The 19,110-nt window shown below is 38.9% G+C and overlaps 6 protein-coding genes across 9 annotated transcripts; 3 read left to right on the top strand and 3 right to left on the bottom strand.

Annotated features, from left to right (window-relative positions):
- Positions 1-213: 213 nt before the first annotated feature.
- Positions 214-7,489, bottom strand: Nmdmc (NAD-dependent methylenetetrahydrofolate dehydrogenase). Of its 3 annotated transcripts, none has more exons than XM_068298202.1 (4): positions 7,342-7,489; positions 919-1,515; positions 662-852; positions 214-596 (listed from the first exon to the last, which is right to left on the bottom strand). In XM_068298202.1, exons 1-4 carry the CDS (start codon positions 7,353-7,355, stop codon positions 466-468), a joined length of 933 nt encoding a protein of 310 aa, XP_068154303.1. In that variant the 5' UTR covers positions 7,356-7,489; the 3' UTR covers positions 214-465. The 3 variants fall into 3 exon arrangements, with proteins under 3 accessions (XP_068154303.1, XP_068154304.1, XP_068154302.1); XM_068298203.1 differs by lacking the exon at positions 7,342-7,489 and adding an exon at positions 6,528-6,595; XM_068298201.1 differs by lacking the exon at positions 7,342-7,489 and adding an exon at positions 5,904-6,022.
- On the bottom strand, positions 1,761-5,452 carry Rel (Relish). Its single transcript, XM_068298197.1, has 2 exons — positions 4,063-5,452; positions 1,761-3,995 (listed from the first exon to the last, which is right to left on the bottom strand). The coding sequence occupies exons 1-2, from the start codon at positions 4,912-4,914 to the stop codon at positions 2,058-2,060; spliced, it is 2,790 nt and encodes a 929-aa protein (XP_068154298.1). The 5' UTR covers positions 4,915-5,452; the 3' UTR covers positions 1,761-2,057.
- A 476-nt stretch (positions 7,490-7,965) lies between the features above and the next one.
- Mst85C lies at positions 7,966-9,134 on the top strand. The gene is made up of 3 exons (XM_068298204.1): positions 7,966-8,095; positions 8,166-8,387; positions 8,444-9,134. Exons 1-3 carry the CDS (start codon positions 8,091-8,093, stop codon positions 9,006-9,008), a joined length of 792 nt encoding a protein of 263 aa, XP_068154305.1. The 5' UTR covers positions 7,966-8,090; the 3' UTR covers positions 9,009-9,134.
- A 1,723-nt stretch (positions 9,135-10,857) lies between these two features.
- wda (will decrease acetylation) lies at positions 10,858-14,009 on the top strand. Its single transcript, XM_068298199.1, has 5 exons — positions 10,858-11,065; positions 11,134-12,440; positions 12,509-12,809; positions 12,869-13,215; positions 13,272-14,009. Exons 1-5 carry the CDS (start codon positions 10,982-10,984, stop codon positions 13,414-13,416), a joined length of 2,184 nt encoding a protein of 727 aa, XP_068154300.1. The 5' UTR covers positions 10,858-10,981; the 3' UTR covers positions 13,417-14,009.
- On the bottom strand, positions 13,445-16,976 carry EloA (elongin A). Its single transcript, XM_068298200.1, has 6 exons — positions 16,636-16,976; positions 15,331-16,383; positions 15,023-15,252; positions 14,867-14,961; positions 14,322-14,813; positions 13,445-14,255 (listed from the first exon to the last, which is right to left on the bottom strand). Exons 1-6 carry the CDS (start codon positions 16,714-16,716, stop codon positions 14,179-14,181), a joined length of 2,028 nt encoding a protein of 675 aa, XP_068154301.1. The 5' UTR covers positions 16,717-16,976; the 3' UTR covers positions 13,445-14,178.
- Positions 16,977-17,091: 115 nt separating this feature from the next.
- Positions 17,092-18,933, top strand: Rad60 (DNA repair protein Rad60). Of its 2 annotated transcripts, XM_068296863.1 has the most exons (6): positions 17,094-17,298; positions 17,378-17,934; positions 17,992-18,098; positions 18,174-18,352; positions 18,419-18,656; positions 18,733-18,933. In XM_068296863.1, exons 1-6 carry the CDS (start codon positions 17,241-17,243, stop codon positions 18,830-18,832), a joined length of 1,239 nt encoding a protein of 412 aa, XP_068152964.1. In that variant the 5' UTR covers positions 17,094-17,240; the 3' UTR covers positions 18,833-18,933. The 2 variants fall into 2 exon arrangements, with proteins under 2 accessions (XP_068152965.1, XP_068152964.1); XM_068296864.1 differs by lacking the exons at positions 18,419-18,656; positions 18,733-18,933 and having other exon boundaries at positions 17,092-17,298; positions 17,992-18,094; positions 18,174-18,301.
- Positions 18,934-19,110: the final 177 nt, after the last annotated feature.

The raw sequence follows: 19,110 nt of genomic DNA, 5'->3' as shown, positions 1-19,110 counted from the left end.
TTATCACAAAAAATATTATACATATATATTTTTTTGAGCTTAAATTTTATTTAAGCAATTGCAGGAAAATTTCATTTTAAGGTATTCAAAAGTTTGAAAGTTGGCATCTCTGTTTTGCTATAAGACTGTCTACCAAAAAGAAGAGGAAACGTAAACAGCTGTGAGAAATGCAAGTAAAAATTATTCATGGATATTAAGTTAAAACGGGCTATATGTAAGTATGTATGTAGATATAAAATGCTTTATTCATTATATAATTCAATAGATATTAGTAATTAGTGGCATTTAATAAAATCGTCATAATAGGTAATTGAGTTAATCTAATCAACTAATGGTTAGTATGGCTTTAAATAATAGGACAAAAAATACTATTGCGAGAGAGCCACGGGCTTGGGATTGTTGCTGCTATTGCTCCTTACATATGTATGTATGTATACCTGTACATATCACCTGTATGTACGATTTTTAAACATTTATTAGTCGAGTGGCATTTTGCTTCTTTGCTGCCTTGAGTGTATTGTGCATTAGCATGGTAACAGTCATGGGTCCAACACCGCCAGGAACTGGTGTAATGTGTCCAGCAACCTGTCGCACTTCTACAAAAAAATATAAATGCCAAAGTTGTAAGAATTGAATGATGGAGAACAATTCTTAGACGCACCTTCATAGTCAACATCGCCAACTAACTTAAATTTGCCGGTTTTGTCGTCCTTGATGCGATTGATTCCCACATCAATGATACAGGCACCCGGCTTTATCATATCCTTTGTGATCAAACCAGGTTTACCCACTGCAACAACAATTATATCTGCTTGACGGCAAAATTTAGCTAGCTCCTTGGGCGGGGTATATCTGGTGGTTGTGTTTTAATATAATATATAGAATTTACCATTAACGAAATTGCAAATTAACACGAACCTATGACATATTGTTACTGTAGAATCAAGACCTTTGATGCTATGCCTGCCATCAGAGTGCAGGAGCATCGCCATTGGAAGGCTCACATTCTTGGAGCGACCAACAACAACCGCATTGCGGCCAAAGGTCTCAATGTTGCTGCGTTCTAAAAGAGTTTTAACGCCCAGCGGTGTAGCTGGAATTGTGCCTTCCATATCGAGGGCTAGGCGACCAATGTTGATCTCATGGAAGCCATCAACATCCTTCTCAGCAGCGACAGCATTGCAAATGGTACGCTCATCAATGTGATCGGGTACTGGCAATTGGATCAGAACTCCTGTCACATTTTTATCCGTATTCAGTTGATTGATCAATTGTAGCAATTCTTCCTGGGTGGTGGATTCGGGCAATATTTTCGTCTCACTGGAAATTCCCACCTCTTTGCAGGCAAGCATCTTGTTATGAACATAGGTCTGACTGGCGGGATCTTCCCCAACGATAACGGCTGTTAAATGAGGTAATGGATTACCAGCAGCTACAAATTCCTTTAATTCTTGATGCAGTTCGATGCGTATCTCCTTGGACATTGCCTTGCCATCGATAATTTGAGCCATATTGCTGTAAAAAAGGATCAAAACGAGGAGGCATGAAAACAAATTTCATTGGTAAAGAATGTCGTTTAAATAGATAAGGCAACGGCCAGGGGAAGGCCCAAGTCAAGTAATTCCCCTGTAAACATACACGCACACACACTTGCTCAATGCAATTTATAAGTTGGGTGATTCACTTTTCTCATGTTTAAAATGGAGAACGTGCTGGGATCCCCCTGTTTCTAAAAGATTCCCATTAAATGCATACATATATAGACTTCTCAAATATTTATTGTATACACAAAGGTTTATATGGAAAATTGTTTTTTTCATATCTTATCAAAAACAAAACAGAAATAAACGGTTTATCAAGAGATAGATGCATGAACATGTACCTAATTTGCTTGTTAATTGTGTTTTAATAAAAAGTTGTATATTACAAAATACATATGTATGTATGTCATTATGTAAATATATATTCAAATCTTTAATTTGGTTAGAATTGTGTTCGGATTAGGGCAAATATGGGCTATAATGTATAGATATAATAATGAAAATACTATGCTAATCTTATGTAAGAACTCCCAGTTGATCGTGAAGAGCCTGGGCAAAGCTTTCAAATTCTGCCCTGCTCGATTTGTGGTATAAATAATCTAGCATGCCCTCGGCACTAGACCAGAGAAAGACGAACTTCTCCATTTCCGTTTTCTTCGCCAATTGCCTCCAAATGTTTTGCTGGTTTAGCTGGGCAGCTAATTTATCAAATCGGGTCTTATTATTAAGTAGAATTTTCAAATTTCTTGCATTTGCCGTTTCCATTTGGGGCGTTGTGTCTATGTCGTCATCATCTTCGGTCTTGATAACGACATCTTCTTCGGTCTTCATCTCAAGACCCCCCGTGTCACTGCTATCGTCTGAAGAAGAATCGATCTCTTCTTTTACTTTGAACGGTATCCAAGTCATTGTCGTTTCACCTCGATCTGGGTAGACTTTTTCCAGTAACTGGACAACACGTCCGTTGGCCTTGCAGCGTGCCAGCTCCAGCGGCGTGTAACCAGCTGCATTTCGAGCTTGAAGTATATCGGTGAGCGTTGAATTTTGGGCATCCAATATGAGTACTAGTAGCTCTACGCTTTGTTCGAGTACGGCCATGTGAAGGGCATTATTGCCATCGGTCGTGTTTGCCACACTGATTGCAGTGCGATCATGATTGATTAATTTTTTGGCAATATCGTATTTATTTTGTCGAATTGCCATATGCAGTGGACTCAATCCGTCATCATTTTTTAATGTGAGATCCAATTTAACGGGCGGCACACCATTCAGAAAGCTATCGATGCAGCTTATCCGCTCCTCTTTGACGGCCACATGAAGTGCCGTGTCGTTGGCATGATTCTGTTGATTGGGATTGCAGCCCAGTTTAAGTAGAGGTCGAATATAATGAGGCCGATCTTGCTGGCAAGCTATATGAAGTCCACTGTCGCCATCCGCGTTAATCGATGTGCTGGCCAAATCGTGGAGCCCAAAGAAATTAAGCACCTGCAATGTCTTGAATGCCAGCTTCAGATTGTCCTGTTTTTGGCTAATAACCTCGTGCAAAAGTGTGTCGTGATTGTCATTCTTGCGGGCATGGTTTGTAAAGAGTTCCTCAACATGTTTTCTAGTGCTCTCCGAAGGCTGTGGATTGTGGCGTGCCGATTCAAAGGCTCTAAAAATGGCTTCTAGGCATTTCGATGTTGGCTCTAGAGCGGCAGCGGTAGACGCTACAATCTCTGATTTACCATATCCGTCCTGTTCGAGAACGCCTAAGACTGGATCGCACATTCTTTCTAACTCTTCAGAATCAGTTTCGATCATTTTTCGAAAATGTACCGAATTTATGAGCTCCTCCAGATGGGAATCTTTACCAAACTCCTGACTAATGGTCTGATCGTGATGCGATATAGCCATAGGCTGCACTTGTGCCAGTGTTACGGGCAGCTCCATTGAGTTATTGGCACTACCCGTTCCAGAGCTGCCACTGCTGTTAGTAGTAGCTGTGGAGCAAGTGCGTCGTCGCTTACGCGAAACAATTGCATCGCGAGGCTTATAACGGAATCCCAGCGGTGGAAAAGATCGTTCATCGTCGGATGGCCGGATTAGCTCAATGCTGACATTAACCTCTTGATCTACATCCTTGTCCCTATATGCGGGTGTCTGGCACACAATTGCATACTGATGATGCACATCTGATTCACGGAATTTGGCAAATGCTTCCCACACAATTTCACCATCTTCGTTCTCCTCAAAGAAGCGCACCTTAATGTTCTTCTTGCTGACCTTCTCGACTAGCAGAATAAGCTCATCGTTTCCAGTAACACTGCCCGTGGGTTTGCTAAGGCGAACAATTCTCAACTCTCCCGTTTGTGCAGACTTTCGGTTGTTAATAGGATTACTAAAGACCGGGGCAGCTATCTGGGTCCATGTATTGTTCTCCCCGATCTTAAAGGCCTCAAAACAAAGACGAACCTACCAGAAACAATACAATACAAATATTTAAAATGTTTCTTGTTGGTAAGTCAATAGGGAAACCTACCTGATTTAGATTCATGTCCTTGGCCTCCCGCTCTGTTTCCTGATGCAACTCCTGAATCTGTTTAGTTGACAACTCACGTCGATTCATTTGAAAGACCAAACGATCCTGCTTCTTTTTCAGCAGTTCATCAAATATATATTTTTTAGCAGTATGTATTATGCCCATATTAATAAACTGAGCAACATAGCCACGCTCCTGGGACACATGCAAGTCATGCGGATCACAAACATCGCGCTCATCCTTTCGTACCACCAATTGATGTGAATGGGGACTGTCGAGGTTCGTTTGGAAGAGGCTGCACCGTATTACTGCTGGCCCCGTATAATTAAGCAACATTACTTCCGGAAATGTTTTCGGGGTACGCTTCGAGTTTGCTCCATTCAGAGAGCCATGGGTGCCATGCATCTCACTTTTATACCGGAAGCGAAATTTTTCAACAGGTTGCTCGGCTATTTGAAGTACCGCGGGAAATTCATTTTTCATCCCAGATCCTGGCTGTTGTTGTTGGAAATTTAATGCTGTCTGCTGAACAGTTGTTGCAGGAGGCGGAGCCGATGTATAATATTGATGATCCATGTACATGTTGCCAAAACTCGCGTTGGGTATGTTGCCATTTGGCATCAGCTGACTGGGCTGTTGATGGTATGGTAAATTCATAAACGGTGGTGAATTTTCAACCGGGGGCAAAGCCAAATTGGCGAATTCATTTTGGAGTGTGGTGGATTCCGGTGAATGGGCTGGTGACATGGACGTAGAAGTCGGCGAATTGGCACTGCTATAACCACTAGTACTTGAAGCATCATTCAGATACGAAACATTTTGCCTCCTATCCAAATCGAAGTATTGATTCATTTCTATTATATGTAAACTTCAATATTGCGTGCAAATTAAACCGCGTTGTAAAATCCATCCGCTGTCGTCGACTGTCTAATTGGAAATGATGCGATCGTGAGCAGCTCGCAAACAATCTCAACTTTGTTGTGTTCGTTTTAGGTACTTCCCCGATGTAGACATCGGTAGCCGCCCGACTAGAAGCCGAATTATCTGTCTCTCTGTGGAAGTGCGACGGCCACGTCAAAATGACTCATGGGTTTTTCAGCCGTGTGATTTTTTTGTTAATGGTTCACCCGCTTGCTAGCTTGTTGTGGTTGTTGTTGTTTGTTGGAAATTCAACAGTAATTTGTTTACATAAAAACCTCACTTAATATATATGTACATATGTATACATATGCAGATAAGTAAACATGTAGTGGTGCGTTTATTCCGTTCGATCTTTTGCGCTGCGTAGAAGTTTAACTCTCAAGTGCTCAATTCCAACTGAGCATGTGTAAACGTGAGAGAGCCCCCCAATTGATAACAGGTTTAAGCTCCCTGACTTCATGAGTCTCGAGCTTGTTGGGTTAGCTTTTTTAACAACAACACAAATTGAAGTAAAATTGATAAGAACCTATCAAAAACCGGTCACAATTTAAATATTTTAACTCAACACACATTGTAGGACGTGTACAGGGTTGCCATATTATATAAACTCGACAGGAGATGCAAAATATTTATCGATTAAAATCAGTAAATTTCTTAAATATATTAAAACATAATTCAAAAATCTGAATGCAGCTAAATAATGTAGATATATTTTTATAATAAATTTTAGTAATTAGTCGCAGTATTAGATTTTAAAAATCTCGCAATAATTCGACACCAAATATATTAATATTCTCGTATTCATGATACACGATATAACGATAGACAACCAAGTTTTAATTTACATTGACAACTCTATTAAACTGTTTTGTTGTTGTTGTTTCTGAAACTTTGTTTTTGTTTCTGGAAATTATACAAACCTGGCGTATCGTTTAATTGTGTATCTTTTTGCTGTAACAATAACAAATGTACGGAATGTTCGCGACCACATTGTTAAAAAATTTTCTTTAAATTCTTAATCACGATATTTGGAGACTAGTTTCACACTTGATATAACAGAAAAGAATGCCAAGCACACACACAAACTTAAAAGATATCTGACCTTCACGCACACATACACACACACACCCCCACACATGAATGAAAATGCTGCCAGGGCTTGCACGTAGTGTAGGATTTGATTTAATTTAAATGCATTCGGGAAAAATAGAAATAATTCAATTGTTTATTTATAGCTAACACTTCTCTTATTTCGCAGACGCCTTAATCTAGACCTTGAACACCCCACAGATCTTGTTGCCAAGCCTCCTGTTCCTAAAGGGTGTGGGGGTGTTCCAAAGCGTGTTTTGGCTTATCAGTTCGTAATGCATTTGATTGATAGCAAATCAGTGGAAAAAAAAAGCATAAACAAATTTAGGGTTGCAGGTGTCATAACTTGTTTAGTCTGGCAAATTTTAAATTTCCACGCAAATATTTTTTTCCTGTCACTTAAGGTTTTCTTTGTTCCCCTTAGTTTTTCTTTGCAGCCACTCTGATTAATTTACCGTATTTTTTTTTTTGTGACGTCTCGTTGGAAAAACGGGCAATTTTGAAACCGCACTGATCGAAATTTATGCACGTGTGATATATTTATTTATCTTAAATTTGTTATCTACATTTATATAGCTTTTATCTACATACGACCACATCTAAGCTTTAATTCGAGTAAAGCTTAAAATTTTTGCAATGTATAACCTGAGTGTAGCGGTTAAACTAAATTTAGAAATAATTGAAAATTATTTTTCGCAATTCGTTCGTTTTTCGTTATTGGATGACGAAACCTCCGATTGGGATTACTACCTGTAATATAATGTTGTGACGTCAATTTCGATCCCAAGGGGGTCTATTTGTTCAGACATACATATGTACATATAGTTTGATGCTGCTGATAAGACTGAGTCAGTTGCCATGTAGTAACTGGCGATATTTGTTTTTAATACTGCTTAGTCAAAGGAAAACAACAGTCTAGAGCGAACGTCATTAAGAATGCATTTATTTTGAGTTGAAAAACATGTTTTTTCGCCCTGATAAGACAGTCAAATGGAAAGTGCGAGTGGAAAGAAAGTCAATTGGTGTCATTTTGAACATCAATCTGTGAGCCTACATACATATATCGACATGTTGTTATGTGTGTTTCTTACAAAGAAATTATATTACCTAATTTAAAAGTGTTATTTTCAGTTCGTTTCGGACTATAGCATTGAACTTTTAATTATCAAATATTCCAAATTATGTAGTAATTTAAATATGAAACATGGTCTCCTAACTGCTTAAGATTGTGTTTGATATGTTTAAAACTTTAAATAACAAATTGCTTACCTTGTGAAACGCATTTTGAAACAATATAAATTGTATATTGTATTACACTTGTTATGTTATATATCAATTTATTAATTTTACCTTAAATTATTGTTAATTATTACTTTTGATTTTTTAAAATTTGTAAATTTCTGTTTGCACTTTTCACTTGAGAATGAATCTTTGTAATATTTTAAAAGTTGAGCTTACCGCCCTATTTATAATGCAAGTTGCGGTATTTTTTGTGGATTTTTCTCAAAGCGCTTGAGCGCCACTGGGTTCAGTATCTACAGTATTTAGCAGCACTGAAAATTTTTCTAAAAACGCTAGCGTTTACCGCTCGAACATTTGAGTAAACGCGCGAACATGTTCGAGTTCGTGAGTAAACCGATCGAACATGTTCGAGTTCGTTCTACTAGAGCTGGAAAAACATCGATGTTTTATAAAAATGTATCGATAGCAATATCGATGTTTCTAAAAACGCTAGCGTTTACTCACGCGATTTAAACCGCGTGAGTAAACCGTTCGAACATTTGAGTAAACGCGCGAACATGTTCGAGTTCGTGAGTAACGTTGTGTTTACGTTCGAAGTTCGCATAGAGCTGGAAAAAATATAAAAATACAAAACCATCGATGTATCGATAGTACCATCGATATTTTTCCAGCTCTAGCAGCACTGCAGGTTGAAATTGGACAAATTTTTTTTGATTTATTTATTTAAATAAATACAGCGTAATTGGGGAACCGCAAGAATCGCAGCTGTCTCCAAAATGCAGTGAGTGAAATAAAGCACATGAATTTTATTTTGAAACTGTCCTCGTTTTTAATTTAATGTTTTTTATTAGGTCCTACGGCGGCTCGGGCAATCCAGCAGCAGCAGCTTCTACTGCAAACAACAAAAACAAAGCAATTTTTTTCCCACGTCCAGCCACTCCTTGGGACGGAATGCCGTGGGCGTGCCCTCAACCAGATGTAGGCGGGATTATGCACTTTGGGTCAAACGCTAATACCAACTATGGAATTGAGTCACATAAACGAAAATCCTTAGAGCAATTGGCAACTGTAATGTAAGTGTGAGATCCAAATCAAAAATATTGCGAGGTCAAAGCTAATAATTTTGCAGGCCTCCCAAAATGCTAATTACCGAGGAGCGGATCACACAACATTTTAGTGGATTACAAATTTCTGGCGAATCAAAAGTTGGAGCTGGTGTCAATGGGAGTGGCAATAACAATAGTGTAGCTTCGGTAACTGGGGGCCTAGCTACCGATGATATTCCATCGACTAGTACTGGAAAAACACATCATCCAAATCCTGCATATCAACTGGCGGCCATGGAGCTTGAGCAAAAACTTCGTAACGCCAATCGCATTGTGATCTGTGATGAACTCAAACAGAGCACTGCACCACCTGTGGCAGCTGCCGGCATACCGCCAGAATGGCTAATAAAATCAGTTCCACGACCCTGTACTGCATTAGTGCCTTGGCAGCCCCCTCCTCACCAATTGCCTCTTTCAGTTCTTTCTAAGCAGGGGCCTGAGCAACAACAACCGCCACAACTCCACCAGCAATCAACAACTACCGAAGATCTCGATGATTACGATGATGATCTGGAGTTCTTTGAGAATAATAACACATGCAATGTGAACTTGAACAAGTCTGATGAACAAATGGACGAGGATCTGTAGTCCGACATGATATTAAAAGGCTTATAGTATCTCTCTCTTCTATAATTAAGTTCAAAGTATTATGTAAGTTTATTTGCTCTGGCCTTTTTATGTAATAATAATATAAATTTTATATCCACGGTGTAATATACGGGTTTTTGATGTTATCTCAGTAAGGACATGCAACACATAAGTAGTAAGACAGCTCTTGGGACATGATTCAGTTGTCTTAGCATTTGAGCATTAGTACAAAATATAAGTACTACTGTACATCCAAAAAAAGGAAAACTATATATTTGGCCAGTTGATGGGTGTCCATTTAATCATTGAGTAATGGCATAGTTTTTGAATCTTCTAGAAGAATGGCCATTTAATCATTGAGTATTGGCCATTCTTCTAGAAGATTCAAAAAACTATGATAGTCTGGGAATATTCTTAACGATTTATAAATTAATTAAATTTAAATTAATTAAATATCCTGAAAACGAAAATACAAAAACCAAAAAATGTAAATTTCATCATTTCTAAACAAAAAATAAATCATTTAATCATTAGGTCCCGGATCAAGATGGTTATAGCAGCCAATGGATGTAAATGGTGTACAAATTTCGTAAAGATACATTAAATTTTTTTGAAATAGAAGCTTTTTATTTTTACTATTTGACAATATTTGACAATATATTAATTATTATGTATATTTTTTACAATTCATTTATGGGTCAATATGAATTAGGATCATTTGATTCGGGCTTGCTGTTAGTCCGATTTCCAAAAATTTGTAATACGAATATTTGCAAAAAGGGTATATTAATTTTGGTCAGAAGTGTGCAACGCATAGAACGTAGCATCTCCGACCATACAAAGTATATATATTCTTGATCAGCACGACGAGACGAGTTCAAATAGCCATGTCCGTCCGTCCGTCCGTCCGTCTGGATCAACGCAAACTCCTCCTAGACCGTAAGAGCTACAGAGCTTAAATTTTGCACCTATGCGTTGTATATCTCGGATTCAGCCGGATCGGACCACTATATCATATAGCTCCCATACAAACCCCAAAGTCACGAACAGTGACTTTTCTCAATAACTTCGTTATTTTCTATGTTATTATCGTGAAACTTAATATTAGAGATATTATTACGCCTATAAACTACTGTGCCAAATTTGATCAAGATCGGGTGACTATATCATATAGCTCCCATAGGAACGATCGGTCGAAAACAGTGACTTTTGTAAATAACTTCGTTACTTTTAACGCGATTGCTTTCAAATTAAACATTTCTTAACTTAATACATCTGTTAATGACTGTGCCGAATTTGATAAAGATTGGGTGACGATATTATATAGCTCCCATAGGAACGATTGGTGGAAAACAGTGACTATTATCAATATCTTCGTTATTTCCTATGATTGTAGGCCATTCTTTCGCAAACATAAGCCTTTTTAGATAAAACGTTCTTCCACATTGATGGCTAATAGGTAAGGAAAGAGTTACCAAAAAAGTTGCAAGGGTATAGAAACTTTGACGCGGTCGAAGTAAGCCCCGGCCCTCTGGTTTAAACTGAATTATAAAGGGCGGGAACTAAATCAAATTCGATTGTTCGTCCCTCACTAGTTGCAGGTCCATCACTAGTTTCGTTTTTGTTAAAATTCTTCCAAAATTACAAAAAATTTTGCTGCACAAAGGACAATATACATATATTTATCAGTTTTCTAAAATAAGTCGCAATTTATTATCTATAGTTGTACATAAATCATTAATAAAAAATCACGAAAAATATTTCAAATGTAAAATCGAACTAAAATCGAATCGCTTTTTCGTCCATCACTATTTTTTATTTTGTTGATGGTGATTAAATTAAAAAAAATATTAAACGTTTTGAGCGAATACATCGTTAAAGAATTCCCCTTGGATAGATAGCACTCCCTATAATACTATAGTTGAAGTAAATATTTGTCAAAGACTTGTTTTGGTCAGATGTGTACATAAAACATGAGTTTACCAAATGCAAAAACATCAAAGAATGATTATCTGCGACAAGCATTGGGCATTTTGCTAAAACAGAAGAATTATGTAGTAAGTTCTTTCATCGTGTTAGAGTCCTTGGGATTTTACATTTGTTGTTTGTACTTTCAATTTTTCAGGGCAATGAAAGGTTTCGCCGATCTGATTTTCTCCTGATGCAGAGCAAAAATCAATTTGTCGTTAACAAAATGCTAGACGCGGATTTACATGGTGGGAACACATTTACATACTCCAATGTTCAGGTGATCACCAATAATCAACACACGGTGGATCAGCAATTTGGGCGTTTTTCACAGTTTGTTGAGGCTCAGCCAGAGGCATTGCGGTGCGAAATGAAGCGTTTTTATGCTCCAATGTTGTGCCATTTGTACCTGGAGCTGCTGAAGGCCCGAGAGCCAAAAGGGGCTGTGGATTTTCTTAAGAAATATGTGCACTTGGTCGCGCCCGTTGACTTGTATGATGCCCCTCTGCCTACCAAGATTAATGGATGCTCAGCCCCCGATTTGGCCTGTCAAATACGATTTGCGCGCGAAACTCAGGATACGGGAGATGCGGAATTGGAATATTTTATGAAGCTAGTACAGATATTGAGCGGCTGCACAAAACTGGAGATGGCAGAGGCGGATGCTACAGTTGCACATTTTCGGGCATCGAAATATGAGATGCACACAACGTCTCAGGTGGTAGACACAATGTGTGCATATTTGCAAAGGCGTGGGCATGTGCTCATAATGAATCTGATATACACCTGGTTGCATGTACAAATCGTAGACAACGAGCAGCGGGCGTTTAGTGAAGATCACTTGCTTGGATTAGGAGATGGCGCGGACGAGGAGGACGTATTAGAAGGAGGTGACGATGGTGGTGGAGAAGGCACTACTGCAATATTAACTAATATCCAAAGTCGTGGCAGATCAAGTCAAGATCAAAAGAACAGCAAAAAGCGTTCTGCCGAGGAATCTATTGTCAAATTGGAGGCTGATATTAAGACAGAAGTTGTTGAGGATGAAATGAAGCCAGGAATCGGTACGCCAGCTCCACCATCAAGAGCCAATATAGAAGACTGCCTATTAACGTTAAAAACCACTACACATCAAGTACTCAAAACTCAAGTTGAACTCCCGCGTTTCTTAAAAATCAGTGATCGGTCACGGGGCCTGACAACGGCCCATGTCGATGGCAATGAATGCCATATGTTGGCTGGTTTTGAAAATTCTGCTCTGCAGTTGTGGCAACTAAATCAGCATAGTTGCCGGGGCAAAAGTCTTTATCGTCTTCATCACCAATCTGAATGTCCTTGGGAGCTCAACAATTGTACTGAGCAACTAGAAGAGGATTCGGTTGATGTTAGTTCCATTAAATACAGTGAGGAAGAGCGCCGAGAAAATTGCAAAGCGGAGCGAAGTAAATTTGCAGAGAATTCCTAGTAAATATAATTTCCCAGTCCTCTTCTGTCTCACTTTTTTGTTAAAAAAGAAAATTTCTTGATTTTAGTAATGAGTTCGGAGGTTTGCTGTTACGTGGACACACTCGTGGTGTTACCAATGCTCGTTTTTCTACCCACTATCCGCTATTTTATAGTGTATCCAAGGATGCCACTTTGCGTTGCTGGCGTGCTCATAATCTTCAATGTGCGGCCATCTATCGGAGTCACAACTATCCGATTTGGTGCATGGATGAGAGTCCTGTCGGTCAGTATGTGGTAACTGGATCAAAAGATTTAACTGCTCGTCTGTGGTCATTAGAACGTGAGCATGCTCTAATTATTTATGCGGGTCACACTCAAGATGTGGAGGTGAGTTTCTGCTATCCTCTCATTTGAGTCTTTCATGCAGTTACCGTTTCTTGTTTTAGAGCATTGCTTTCCATCCGAATGGCAATTATATAGCAACTGGATCGGCTGATCATTCGGTGCGTCTGTGGTGTGCCACAAGCGGAAAACTTATGCGTATATTTTCCGATTGTCGTCAAGCAGTAACAAATTTAGCCTTTAGTCCTGATGGCAAAATGCTTGCTGCTGCTGGTGAGGAACCCAAAGTGCGAATCTTTGACTTGGCGGCTGGAATACAGCTGGCCGAGCTCAAGGATCATTCCGCCAGTGTGAGTTCGTTGGCTTGGAATCTACACAATCAACATTTGGCCACAGTCTGCATTGATGGCAGCCTACGATTGTGGGATATTAAAAAATTGACGGCAATGGGGTAATAGTGGTTAAAGTTTTCTTTGGTTTCCGTTAATTTCAATCGTTTTCTTGCAGCGACACCAACTCATCTTCATCAACATCGTATTCATCATCGTCCTCCGCCACAACGAATCGTCTCCTAAGTATGAATAGTTCCTGCCAACGTCTGGTCAATGCTTTCTATGGACGAAGTCGAACGCTCTACTGCATTGGCACGTGAAACAAATAGGGAGATGATAACTAGATCGTTTTGTTTGAAAATAATTTATTTGCATTAAGTCTGTGTAATATAATATATTATTAATTACTGTTACTATCAATTGAAACAACTTGGTTTTGTCTTTCATCCGTTCGCCGCCCTTGCGTGATGCAGTCATTTGTTATCTGAGTGTATTGCTTCCCTTAACATTGATTGGAAACAATTATAAAAATGAAATTTGGATACTCGCACAGCCCTCTGGGACACTGAACAATCAAACTTATATAAAAGTAACTACAAATTATATCAATATTGTAGTGAAGGATGCTTGAAATACTTAATCTATAGGTCTAAATAAACTTATGTATCCAGCAAGTAACGCAATTTTGATATATGTAGCAATTGCATTAGAATTTATTACAATTTTTTTTTGTTTTTCAATAGGGCGAACTTATGTATGAATCAAAATATTCTCTCAGCCTTTATAATAAACTAAATGGATTAAAAACATTTAAATAAAAAATGATGTTGAACAAAATCGAATAAATAATCTATTCTAACTATAAAGTGTTTAAATGTATGCCAAACACAAGAATTTTTGTCATTGCGGAAAATCTCGGGTTTTTTAATGCACACACCACCAAAGAACACACCAACTGGGTGAGTATCACACACACACTGCTATGGATATGTATGAGAGTGTGTGTGAGTCTTGGTGTGTGTGTTTGATTATTATTAACAAAACTGAGTATAACACTATACTGTATAATTATAAAATTAACTTCAACGTTTATGTCGTCCGCGCATAAACTGCAATGTTTTTGCCATGAGGGGAGCTTTCTTAATACGCATTGGAGCGCCTGCAAAAGATATATTACTTATAAGACTCTCGTTTGGAGATTAGTTTTTATGGCATAAATATTTACCGACTTGCGCCGTATCACGTGTAGCGGCCAGCACACGCAATCGCGCATCCCCCACCTTGGCAGCATTGGGTGTAACACTCTGAAGAGCTGCCACACGAGCTGCTGGCGTGGCTATCAGTTTGCCTCTGGTACCAAATTGATCTTGCTTACGTTGCACACTCCGGGGTGGCTTCACCATTGAGTCAACGAAAGCCAATTGGGTTTTTCTTACTGGTGCTTCGATAAGCTTCTGTGAGGCCTTTATACTCTCAGATAGAATGCTAAGCTTGCGTTCCTTTTCCTCCTGACAGCGAAGGTACATTTCGCGCCATGTCTCCATCTCTTCGCGTTTCTGACTGCGACATTGTCGTTGGACATGCTGCTGCCACAGAACTTCACTGTCATCCATTAAATAGGGATTGTAATCTTCAAAGTTAAGCAGTTGCTGTGGTGTGGCACGTTCCAAAACTGGACGTAAGACTTCAAAGGGTACACCTCCCGTGTATTCCAAAGCTAAGAAGTGAACAAATTAATATCGTGATTGAAAGTTTCCGCTTTATGCTTACCATCAATATTCTTCTGTAGCACACGTGTGCAGAGATCAAATAGCGAGGGCACTTGTAGAATTTGTCCAGTTTTTACTCCAGAATAGATCTTAGTGCTGATTGATGAGTCAAAATGTCATAAGTAAATTCAAGACAATAGCGTACATTAATACCAACCGCATAGTTTTGGAGGAAATGCCTTGGGCCAGAGCCTCAGATTCGTTAAAGAAACGGCCTCCAGACTTATGAGATGATGCGGGGACGCCACCGCCCTGATTAAAAACAACAGCCATAACTGTTTGATTGAGCGGCATGGGCTTATAGTTGTTCGATATTGTTGGCAATTCCAAGGCAATGCTGGGATCCAAAGGTTCCAGTTTAGCTGTGGGAGCCAGTAGCTCTGGTTTCTAATTGGGCGGATCAAGAAAGTGAAATGATTTAAGTGAGGTAATGCACAAGTGTTTATGTATATTGCAAAAACTTACCCTATTGCTAGAGGATCTTCCACTAGATGATGCTGTTGAGGAAGAAGTGCATTTGGTTGCTGTTGACGTCGTTGTTGTTGTGACTTTGGAGGAGGATTTTGCCTTAGCGCTGGTGGCTGTTGACCTTTTAGAGCTGCTTGATGAGCCCATGGGTAAATTGAGCATACCAAGAACATCATCGAAATTGGCTCCCATACTAGAGTCAAAGCCATCTTGAGAATCCTCTTCTGTCATTGACTTGTTTTTGACCGCTTTTGAAGGCTGAGTGCCATCATCTTGCCGATTAGGACTGCGCTTACGCTTGGATGACTTGTTAGCCGAGGCAGATGCAGAGGATTTCTGTTTCTCTGACTTTTGATCTTCCTGATCTTTAGGTTTTTCATGCCGGGAACTAGACTTGCTGCTGCTGGTGGAACTCTTATGGTGCGATGCTTGCTCTTTTTCCTTATACTTTTCTTTGCTATCACTAGAGGATTTTTCTTCATGCTTATGTTCCTTGTTGGACTTGTGACTTTCTTTTGACTTGTCATGTCGATTACTCTTGTGCTTCTTTTCCTGATCTGACTTGCTCTTAGAGTGAGTCCGGCTACTACTGCTACTACTGCTATGGTGATGGCCATTTTTTTCCGTTTTGCTTTTTGAGCTTCGCCCTTCGTGTTTCGACTTGGTCTTGCCACTATGACTATGATTGTGGTGATGTTCGAGTTTTTGGTGCTCAGGTGGAGGTGGTGGTAGTAATTGTGGCTCTTGCTGCACTTCATCTCCACTGGTGGAATTGCTTCCTTTGTTTTCCTGGTCCTGATCCTCATCACTAGATCGGCGATTTGCATCTGAATCTGGTGTTGGTGTCGGCGTCTCAGGATGCTGTGATTGCTCCTTAGGCTCCTCTTGAGCAGCAACCATGGCCTTCCATTTTGTGACTAGAGTTTTGGCGGCCACTCCAATTTCTCCATTGATTTTACGCAGGGCATTTACAGTTTTTCCAATGCCCGTTTCTTGAAGATGCTCAAATTTGATGGGCAAATTAAACAGTTTGCTGATACAGTGGAGAAGCTGAAAAAACACACACAGGTAGGCCATGCAAAAAGGTTAACCCAGATTAGTATGAGAGAGAGGTGTAATGACAGGTGTTTGCTTTGTTGTAAGTGCTCACTCTCTCTCTCTCTCTCTCTATCTGTCTTTAGAGAGTGAAAGGTCATTTAAACAATGATCTACGAAAATTGGCAATTTTTTGGGAACAGTTGCATTGTCATATAGAGCAAGTAATTACACAAGTTGTAGAAATTTAGACAAGGACAAACTTACTCTTTTCTCATCCTGTCCATGTCGTTCAATGCTCCGTTGATAGTGACGCACAACATCCGACAAGTTGCTTGTGGACGTCATTGTATTTACCGAGTATTTTGTAACTGTCTGACTCTTTTATTTTGCGTAGCGTGGCGATACACAGAGGGGGGAGGTGGGTTAGGGATGCAACACTTTTTCCCCAATGAAGTTTTCTTTTCCACAACGTACACACGTACACACACGAAACAGAAAACTCACATGCACATCAACGATCCTCTCCTCTGTCGAGGAGTCTTAACTTCTTTTTTATTAGCACATTACTTCCGAAATTTGGTTAAAAGAAACTACCGAGCCAGCCACTAGAGGTGGAATAAAATATCGATGTGTTTTGCGATGTATCGATGTTTCACAAGTGATCACTGGGATTGCTGTCACCGTTGTTTCAGTGTTTACATCCTTAACAAATTGTTCAGCGCTGCCAGATGTATGTATATTTCAGTGGCGCCCTCAACATAGGTTGCAATATTTTATTGTTTGGCGTCATTTTATTTTGTTAAAAAAGTTGGCGCTAAGAAACGCAACAATTTCTATTCGTTCAAAAATCTTTAAGGCAATAAATCAAAATGTCAGATGATGATTGCGATGTCTTCAGCATATTGAACAGGCGGGCTCCTGTACAAGGTTGGTATTCCGTATCACTTACAGTTTGCTTTTCGGTTTTGTTTCACTAAAATTGTTTGTAATCTTGTCCAAAACGCAGAAATTCCCGCAGAGCAATTAAGTCTACCCAACGACTCATCGTGTCAGGAAGCCGATTATGATATTATTAATGCTGCCGAAACTCAGACCACGTCCAAAAAGCGCGGCAAAGGTGCGAAGACTGTTCCAAAATCAAAGGAAACCACTAAAAGCGTTAATTCCAAGCTGCCAAATGATGCAGCATTAGCTGGAGAAGTTGTGGCACCTCGCCCCCTTTCGCCCGTCTCCCAGTTGATCTTAGAAATGGAGGAAAACCACACAAAGGAACAAGCGAATCAACTTGAAAGCGCTCCTGTAGCCAGACGTACACGTTCGTCTTTGGGCAAAGCTGATACTACATCAAAGACCACAGAAATCCCACAAGTGTCTAATGTGTCGCCGCCAAACGCACGGAGAAGAGGTCGCAAGCCTCTAAAAGCAAATGCCATAGAAATGACAGACTTACACGTTCCACAAAGATCTTCACATCGTCGCCAAGTAGCTGAATTAGCTGCACGTTCACAGGTTGTGGATAGTATTGACTTGGTTTCTGCCGTAATGCCTCGGATCGAAGGATTTGTAAGTACAAACAAATTTAGCATATATAAAATAAAAAATATCACATATCAACCATAGGTGAATCTGGATTCCGATGAAGATACTCCTCCAACAGCCGTAAAATCTAATATAGCAGAAGTAGATCCCGATTTGGATAATTATTTAATTAAAATCAGTTTAAGTTGGTAAAATCAATTAATTTTTCTACATTTCTACAAGTATTGGTTAATTCTTAATATTTATTCTCCTCATTTTATAAGGCTGGGCGAAATACAGGTATACGAAATGCGAAAATTTCAAAAGTTTACACACTTGTTCAAAGAAGTGGCCGAACGGAATGGTGTGGGTGTCGATGATGTGGTTGTAAATATGGAAGACCATTTCCTACAACCACATGAGTCGCCATATAGTATTGGATTGAGAGACTTTCACATTTTAAGTATGTAGCTGCTAAATATTTAAATTTGAATTATTTCAAAAATTTAATTTATATATTCTCATTTAGGTGGGCGCGCAATTAAATCAAATATTAATAATAATAATAATAATATAAATAAACCAATATTTGATGCTAAATACGTAATGGCTCTGACAAGAAAACCAAAGATATTCCAATTGAAAGTCCAGGAAGATAGAATGAAACATCCTCTAATTATACGAATGAAAAAAACTGAAACATTCAACATTCTATATATTCAGTGTGCTGAGGAACTAAATTGTAATGTTAGGGATATACAATTATAGTAAGTAACATTTCATTTTTGTTATCTAATGATATTTTTTGAAGTCAGTTTAAGTAAATTAAATTGTCTTTTTCAGCTTTGATGGTGATTTGTTAGATCCCAAGGATACACCTGTCAACCAGGATATGGAAGGCAATGAAATGATCGATATGCGTAGAAAACCTAGTTCTGTTTAAAAATGATTCGTTATTTTTCTTTGTTTACTGCCACTGGTATTTATTTTTGTATATTAGAAAAAAAAACAAAAACAATAATATAAAAGAATTCTTAAAACTTATTAATGTGATGGAATCCAAATTCATATACTGCAGTAAAATTGATTATAAGTGTCTATTGTATATACGAGGTACCCCTAACCACATTACATGCACCCTTAATATTTTGTTTATCTAACATATAATGTTATAGCCACCACACACACACACACACACACACACACACAAACACACAAACA

The sequence above is a fragment of the Drosophila tropicalis genome, unplaced genomic scaffold (genome assembly GCF_018151085.1).
Source record: "Drosophila tropicalis isolate 14030-0801.00 unplaced genomic scaffold, ASM1815108v1 contig_859, whole genome shotgun sequence".
Taxonomy (NCBI): Eukaryota; Metazoa; Arthropoda; class Insecta; order Diptera; family Drosophilidae; genus Drosophila; species Drosophila tropicalis.
The sequence above is the reverse complement of the archived record's forward strand: the minus strand, read 5'-3'. Positions and strand labels throughout refer to the sequence as shown.

Coding starts and splice junctions, on each gene's coding strand:
- Nmdmc (XM_068298201.1), bottom strand. CDS start 5,974: ATGTGGTCGCGAACATTCCGTACATTTGTTATTGTTACAGCAAAAAGA. Junction 1,516..5,903: donor ACAATTAAACGATACGCCAG/GTTTGTATAATT, acceptor CCTTTTTTACAG/CAATATGGCTCAAATTATCG. Junction 597..661: donor TGGCGATGTTGACTATGAAG/GTGCGTCTAAGA, acceptor ATTTTTTTGTAG/AAGTGCGACAGGTTGCTGGA.
- Mst85C (XM_068298204.1), top strand. Junction 8,388..8,443: donor GAGCAATTGGCAACTGTAAT/GTAAGTGTGAGA, acceptor ATAATTTTGCAG/GCCTCCCAAAATGCTAATTA.
- EloA (XM_068298200.1), bottom strand. CDS start 16,716: ATGACGTCCACAAGCAACTTGTCGGATGTTGTGCGTCACTATCAACGG. Junction 15,253..15,330: donor GAAGATCCTCTAGCAATAGG/GTAAGTTTTTGC, acceptor CCGCCCAATTAG/AAACCAGAGCTACTGGCTCC. Junction 14,962..15,022: donor ATTTCCTCCAAAACTATGCG/GTTGGTATTAAT, acceptor CTCATCAATCAG/CACTAAGATCTATTCTGGAG.
- Rad60 (XM_068296863.1), top strand. CDS start 17,241: ATGTCAGATGATGATTGCGATGTCTTCAGCATATTGAACAGGCGGGCT. Junction 18,099..18,173: donor ATTAAAATCAGTTTAAGTTG/GTAAAATCAATT, acceptor TCATTTTATAAG/GCTGGGCGAAATACAGGTAT. Junction 18,353..18,418: donor GAGAGACTTTCACATTTTAA/GTATGTAGCTGC, acceptor ATTCTCATTTAG/GTGGGCGCGCAATTAAATCA.
- wda (XM_068298199.1), top strand. CDS start 10,982: ATGAGTTTACCAAATGCAAAAACATCAAAGAATGATTATCTGCGACAA. Junction 12,810..12,868: donor GTCACACTCAAGATGTGGAG/GTGAGTTTCTGC, acceptor TTCTTGTTTTAG/AGCATTGCTTTCCATCCGAA. Junction 13,216..13,271: donor AAAAAATTGACGGCAATGGG/GTAATAGTGGTT, acceptor GTTTTCTTGCAG/CGACACCAACTCATCTTCAT.
- Rel (XM_068298197.1), bottom strand. CDS start 4,914: ATGAATCAATACTTCGATTTGGATAGGAGGCAAAATGTTTCGTATCTG. Junction 3,996..4,062: donor AGGACATGAATCTAAATCAG/GTAGGTTTCCCT, acceptor TGTTTCTGGTAG/GTTCGTCTTTGTTTTGAGGC.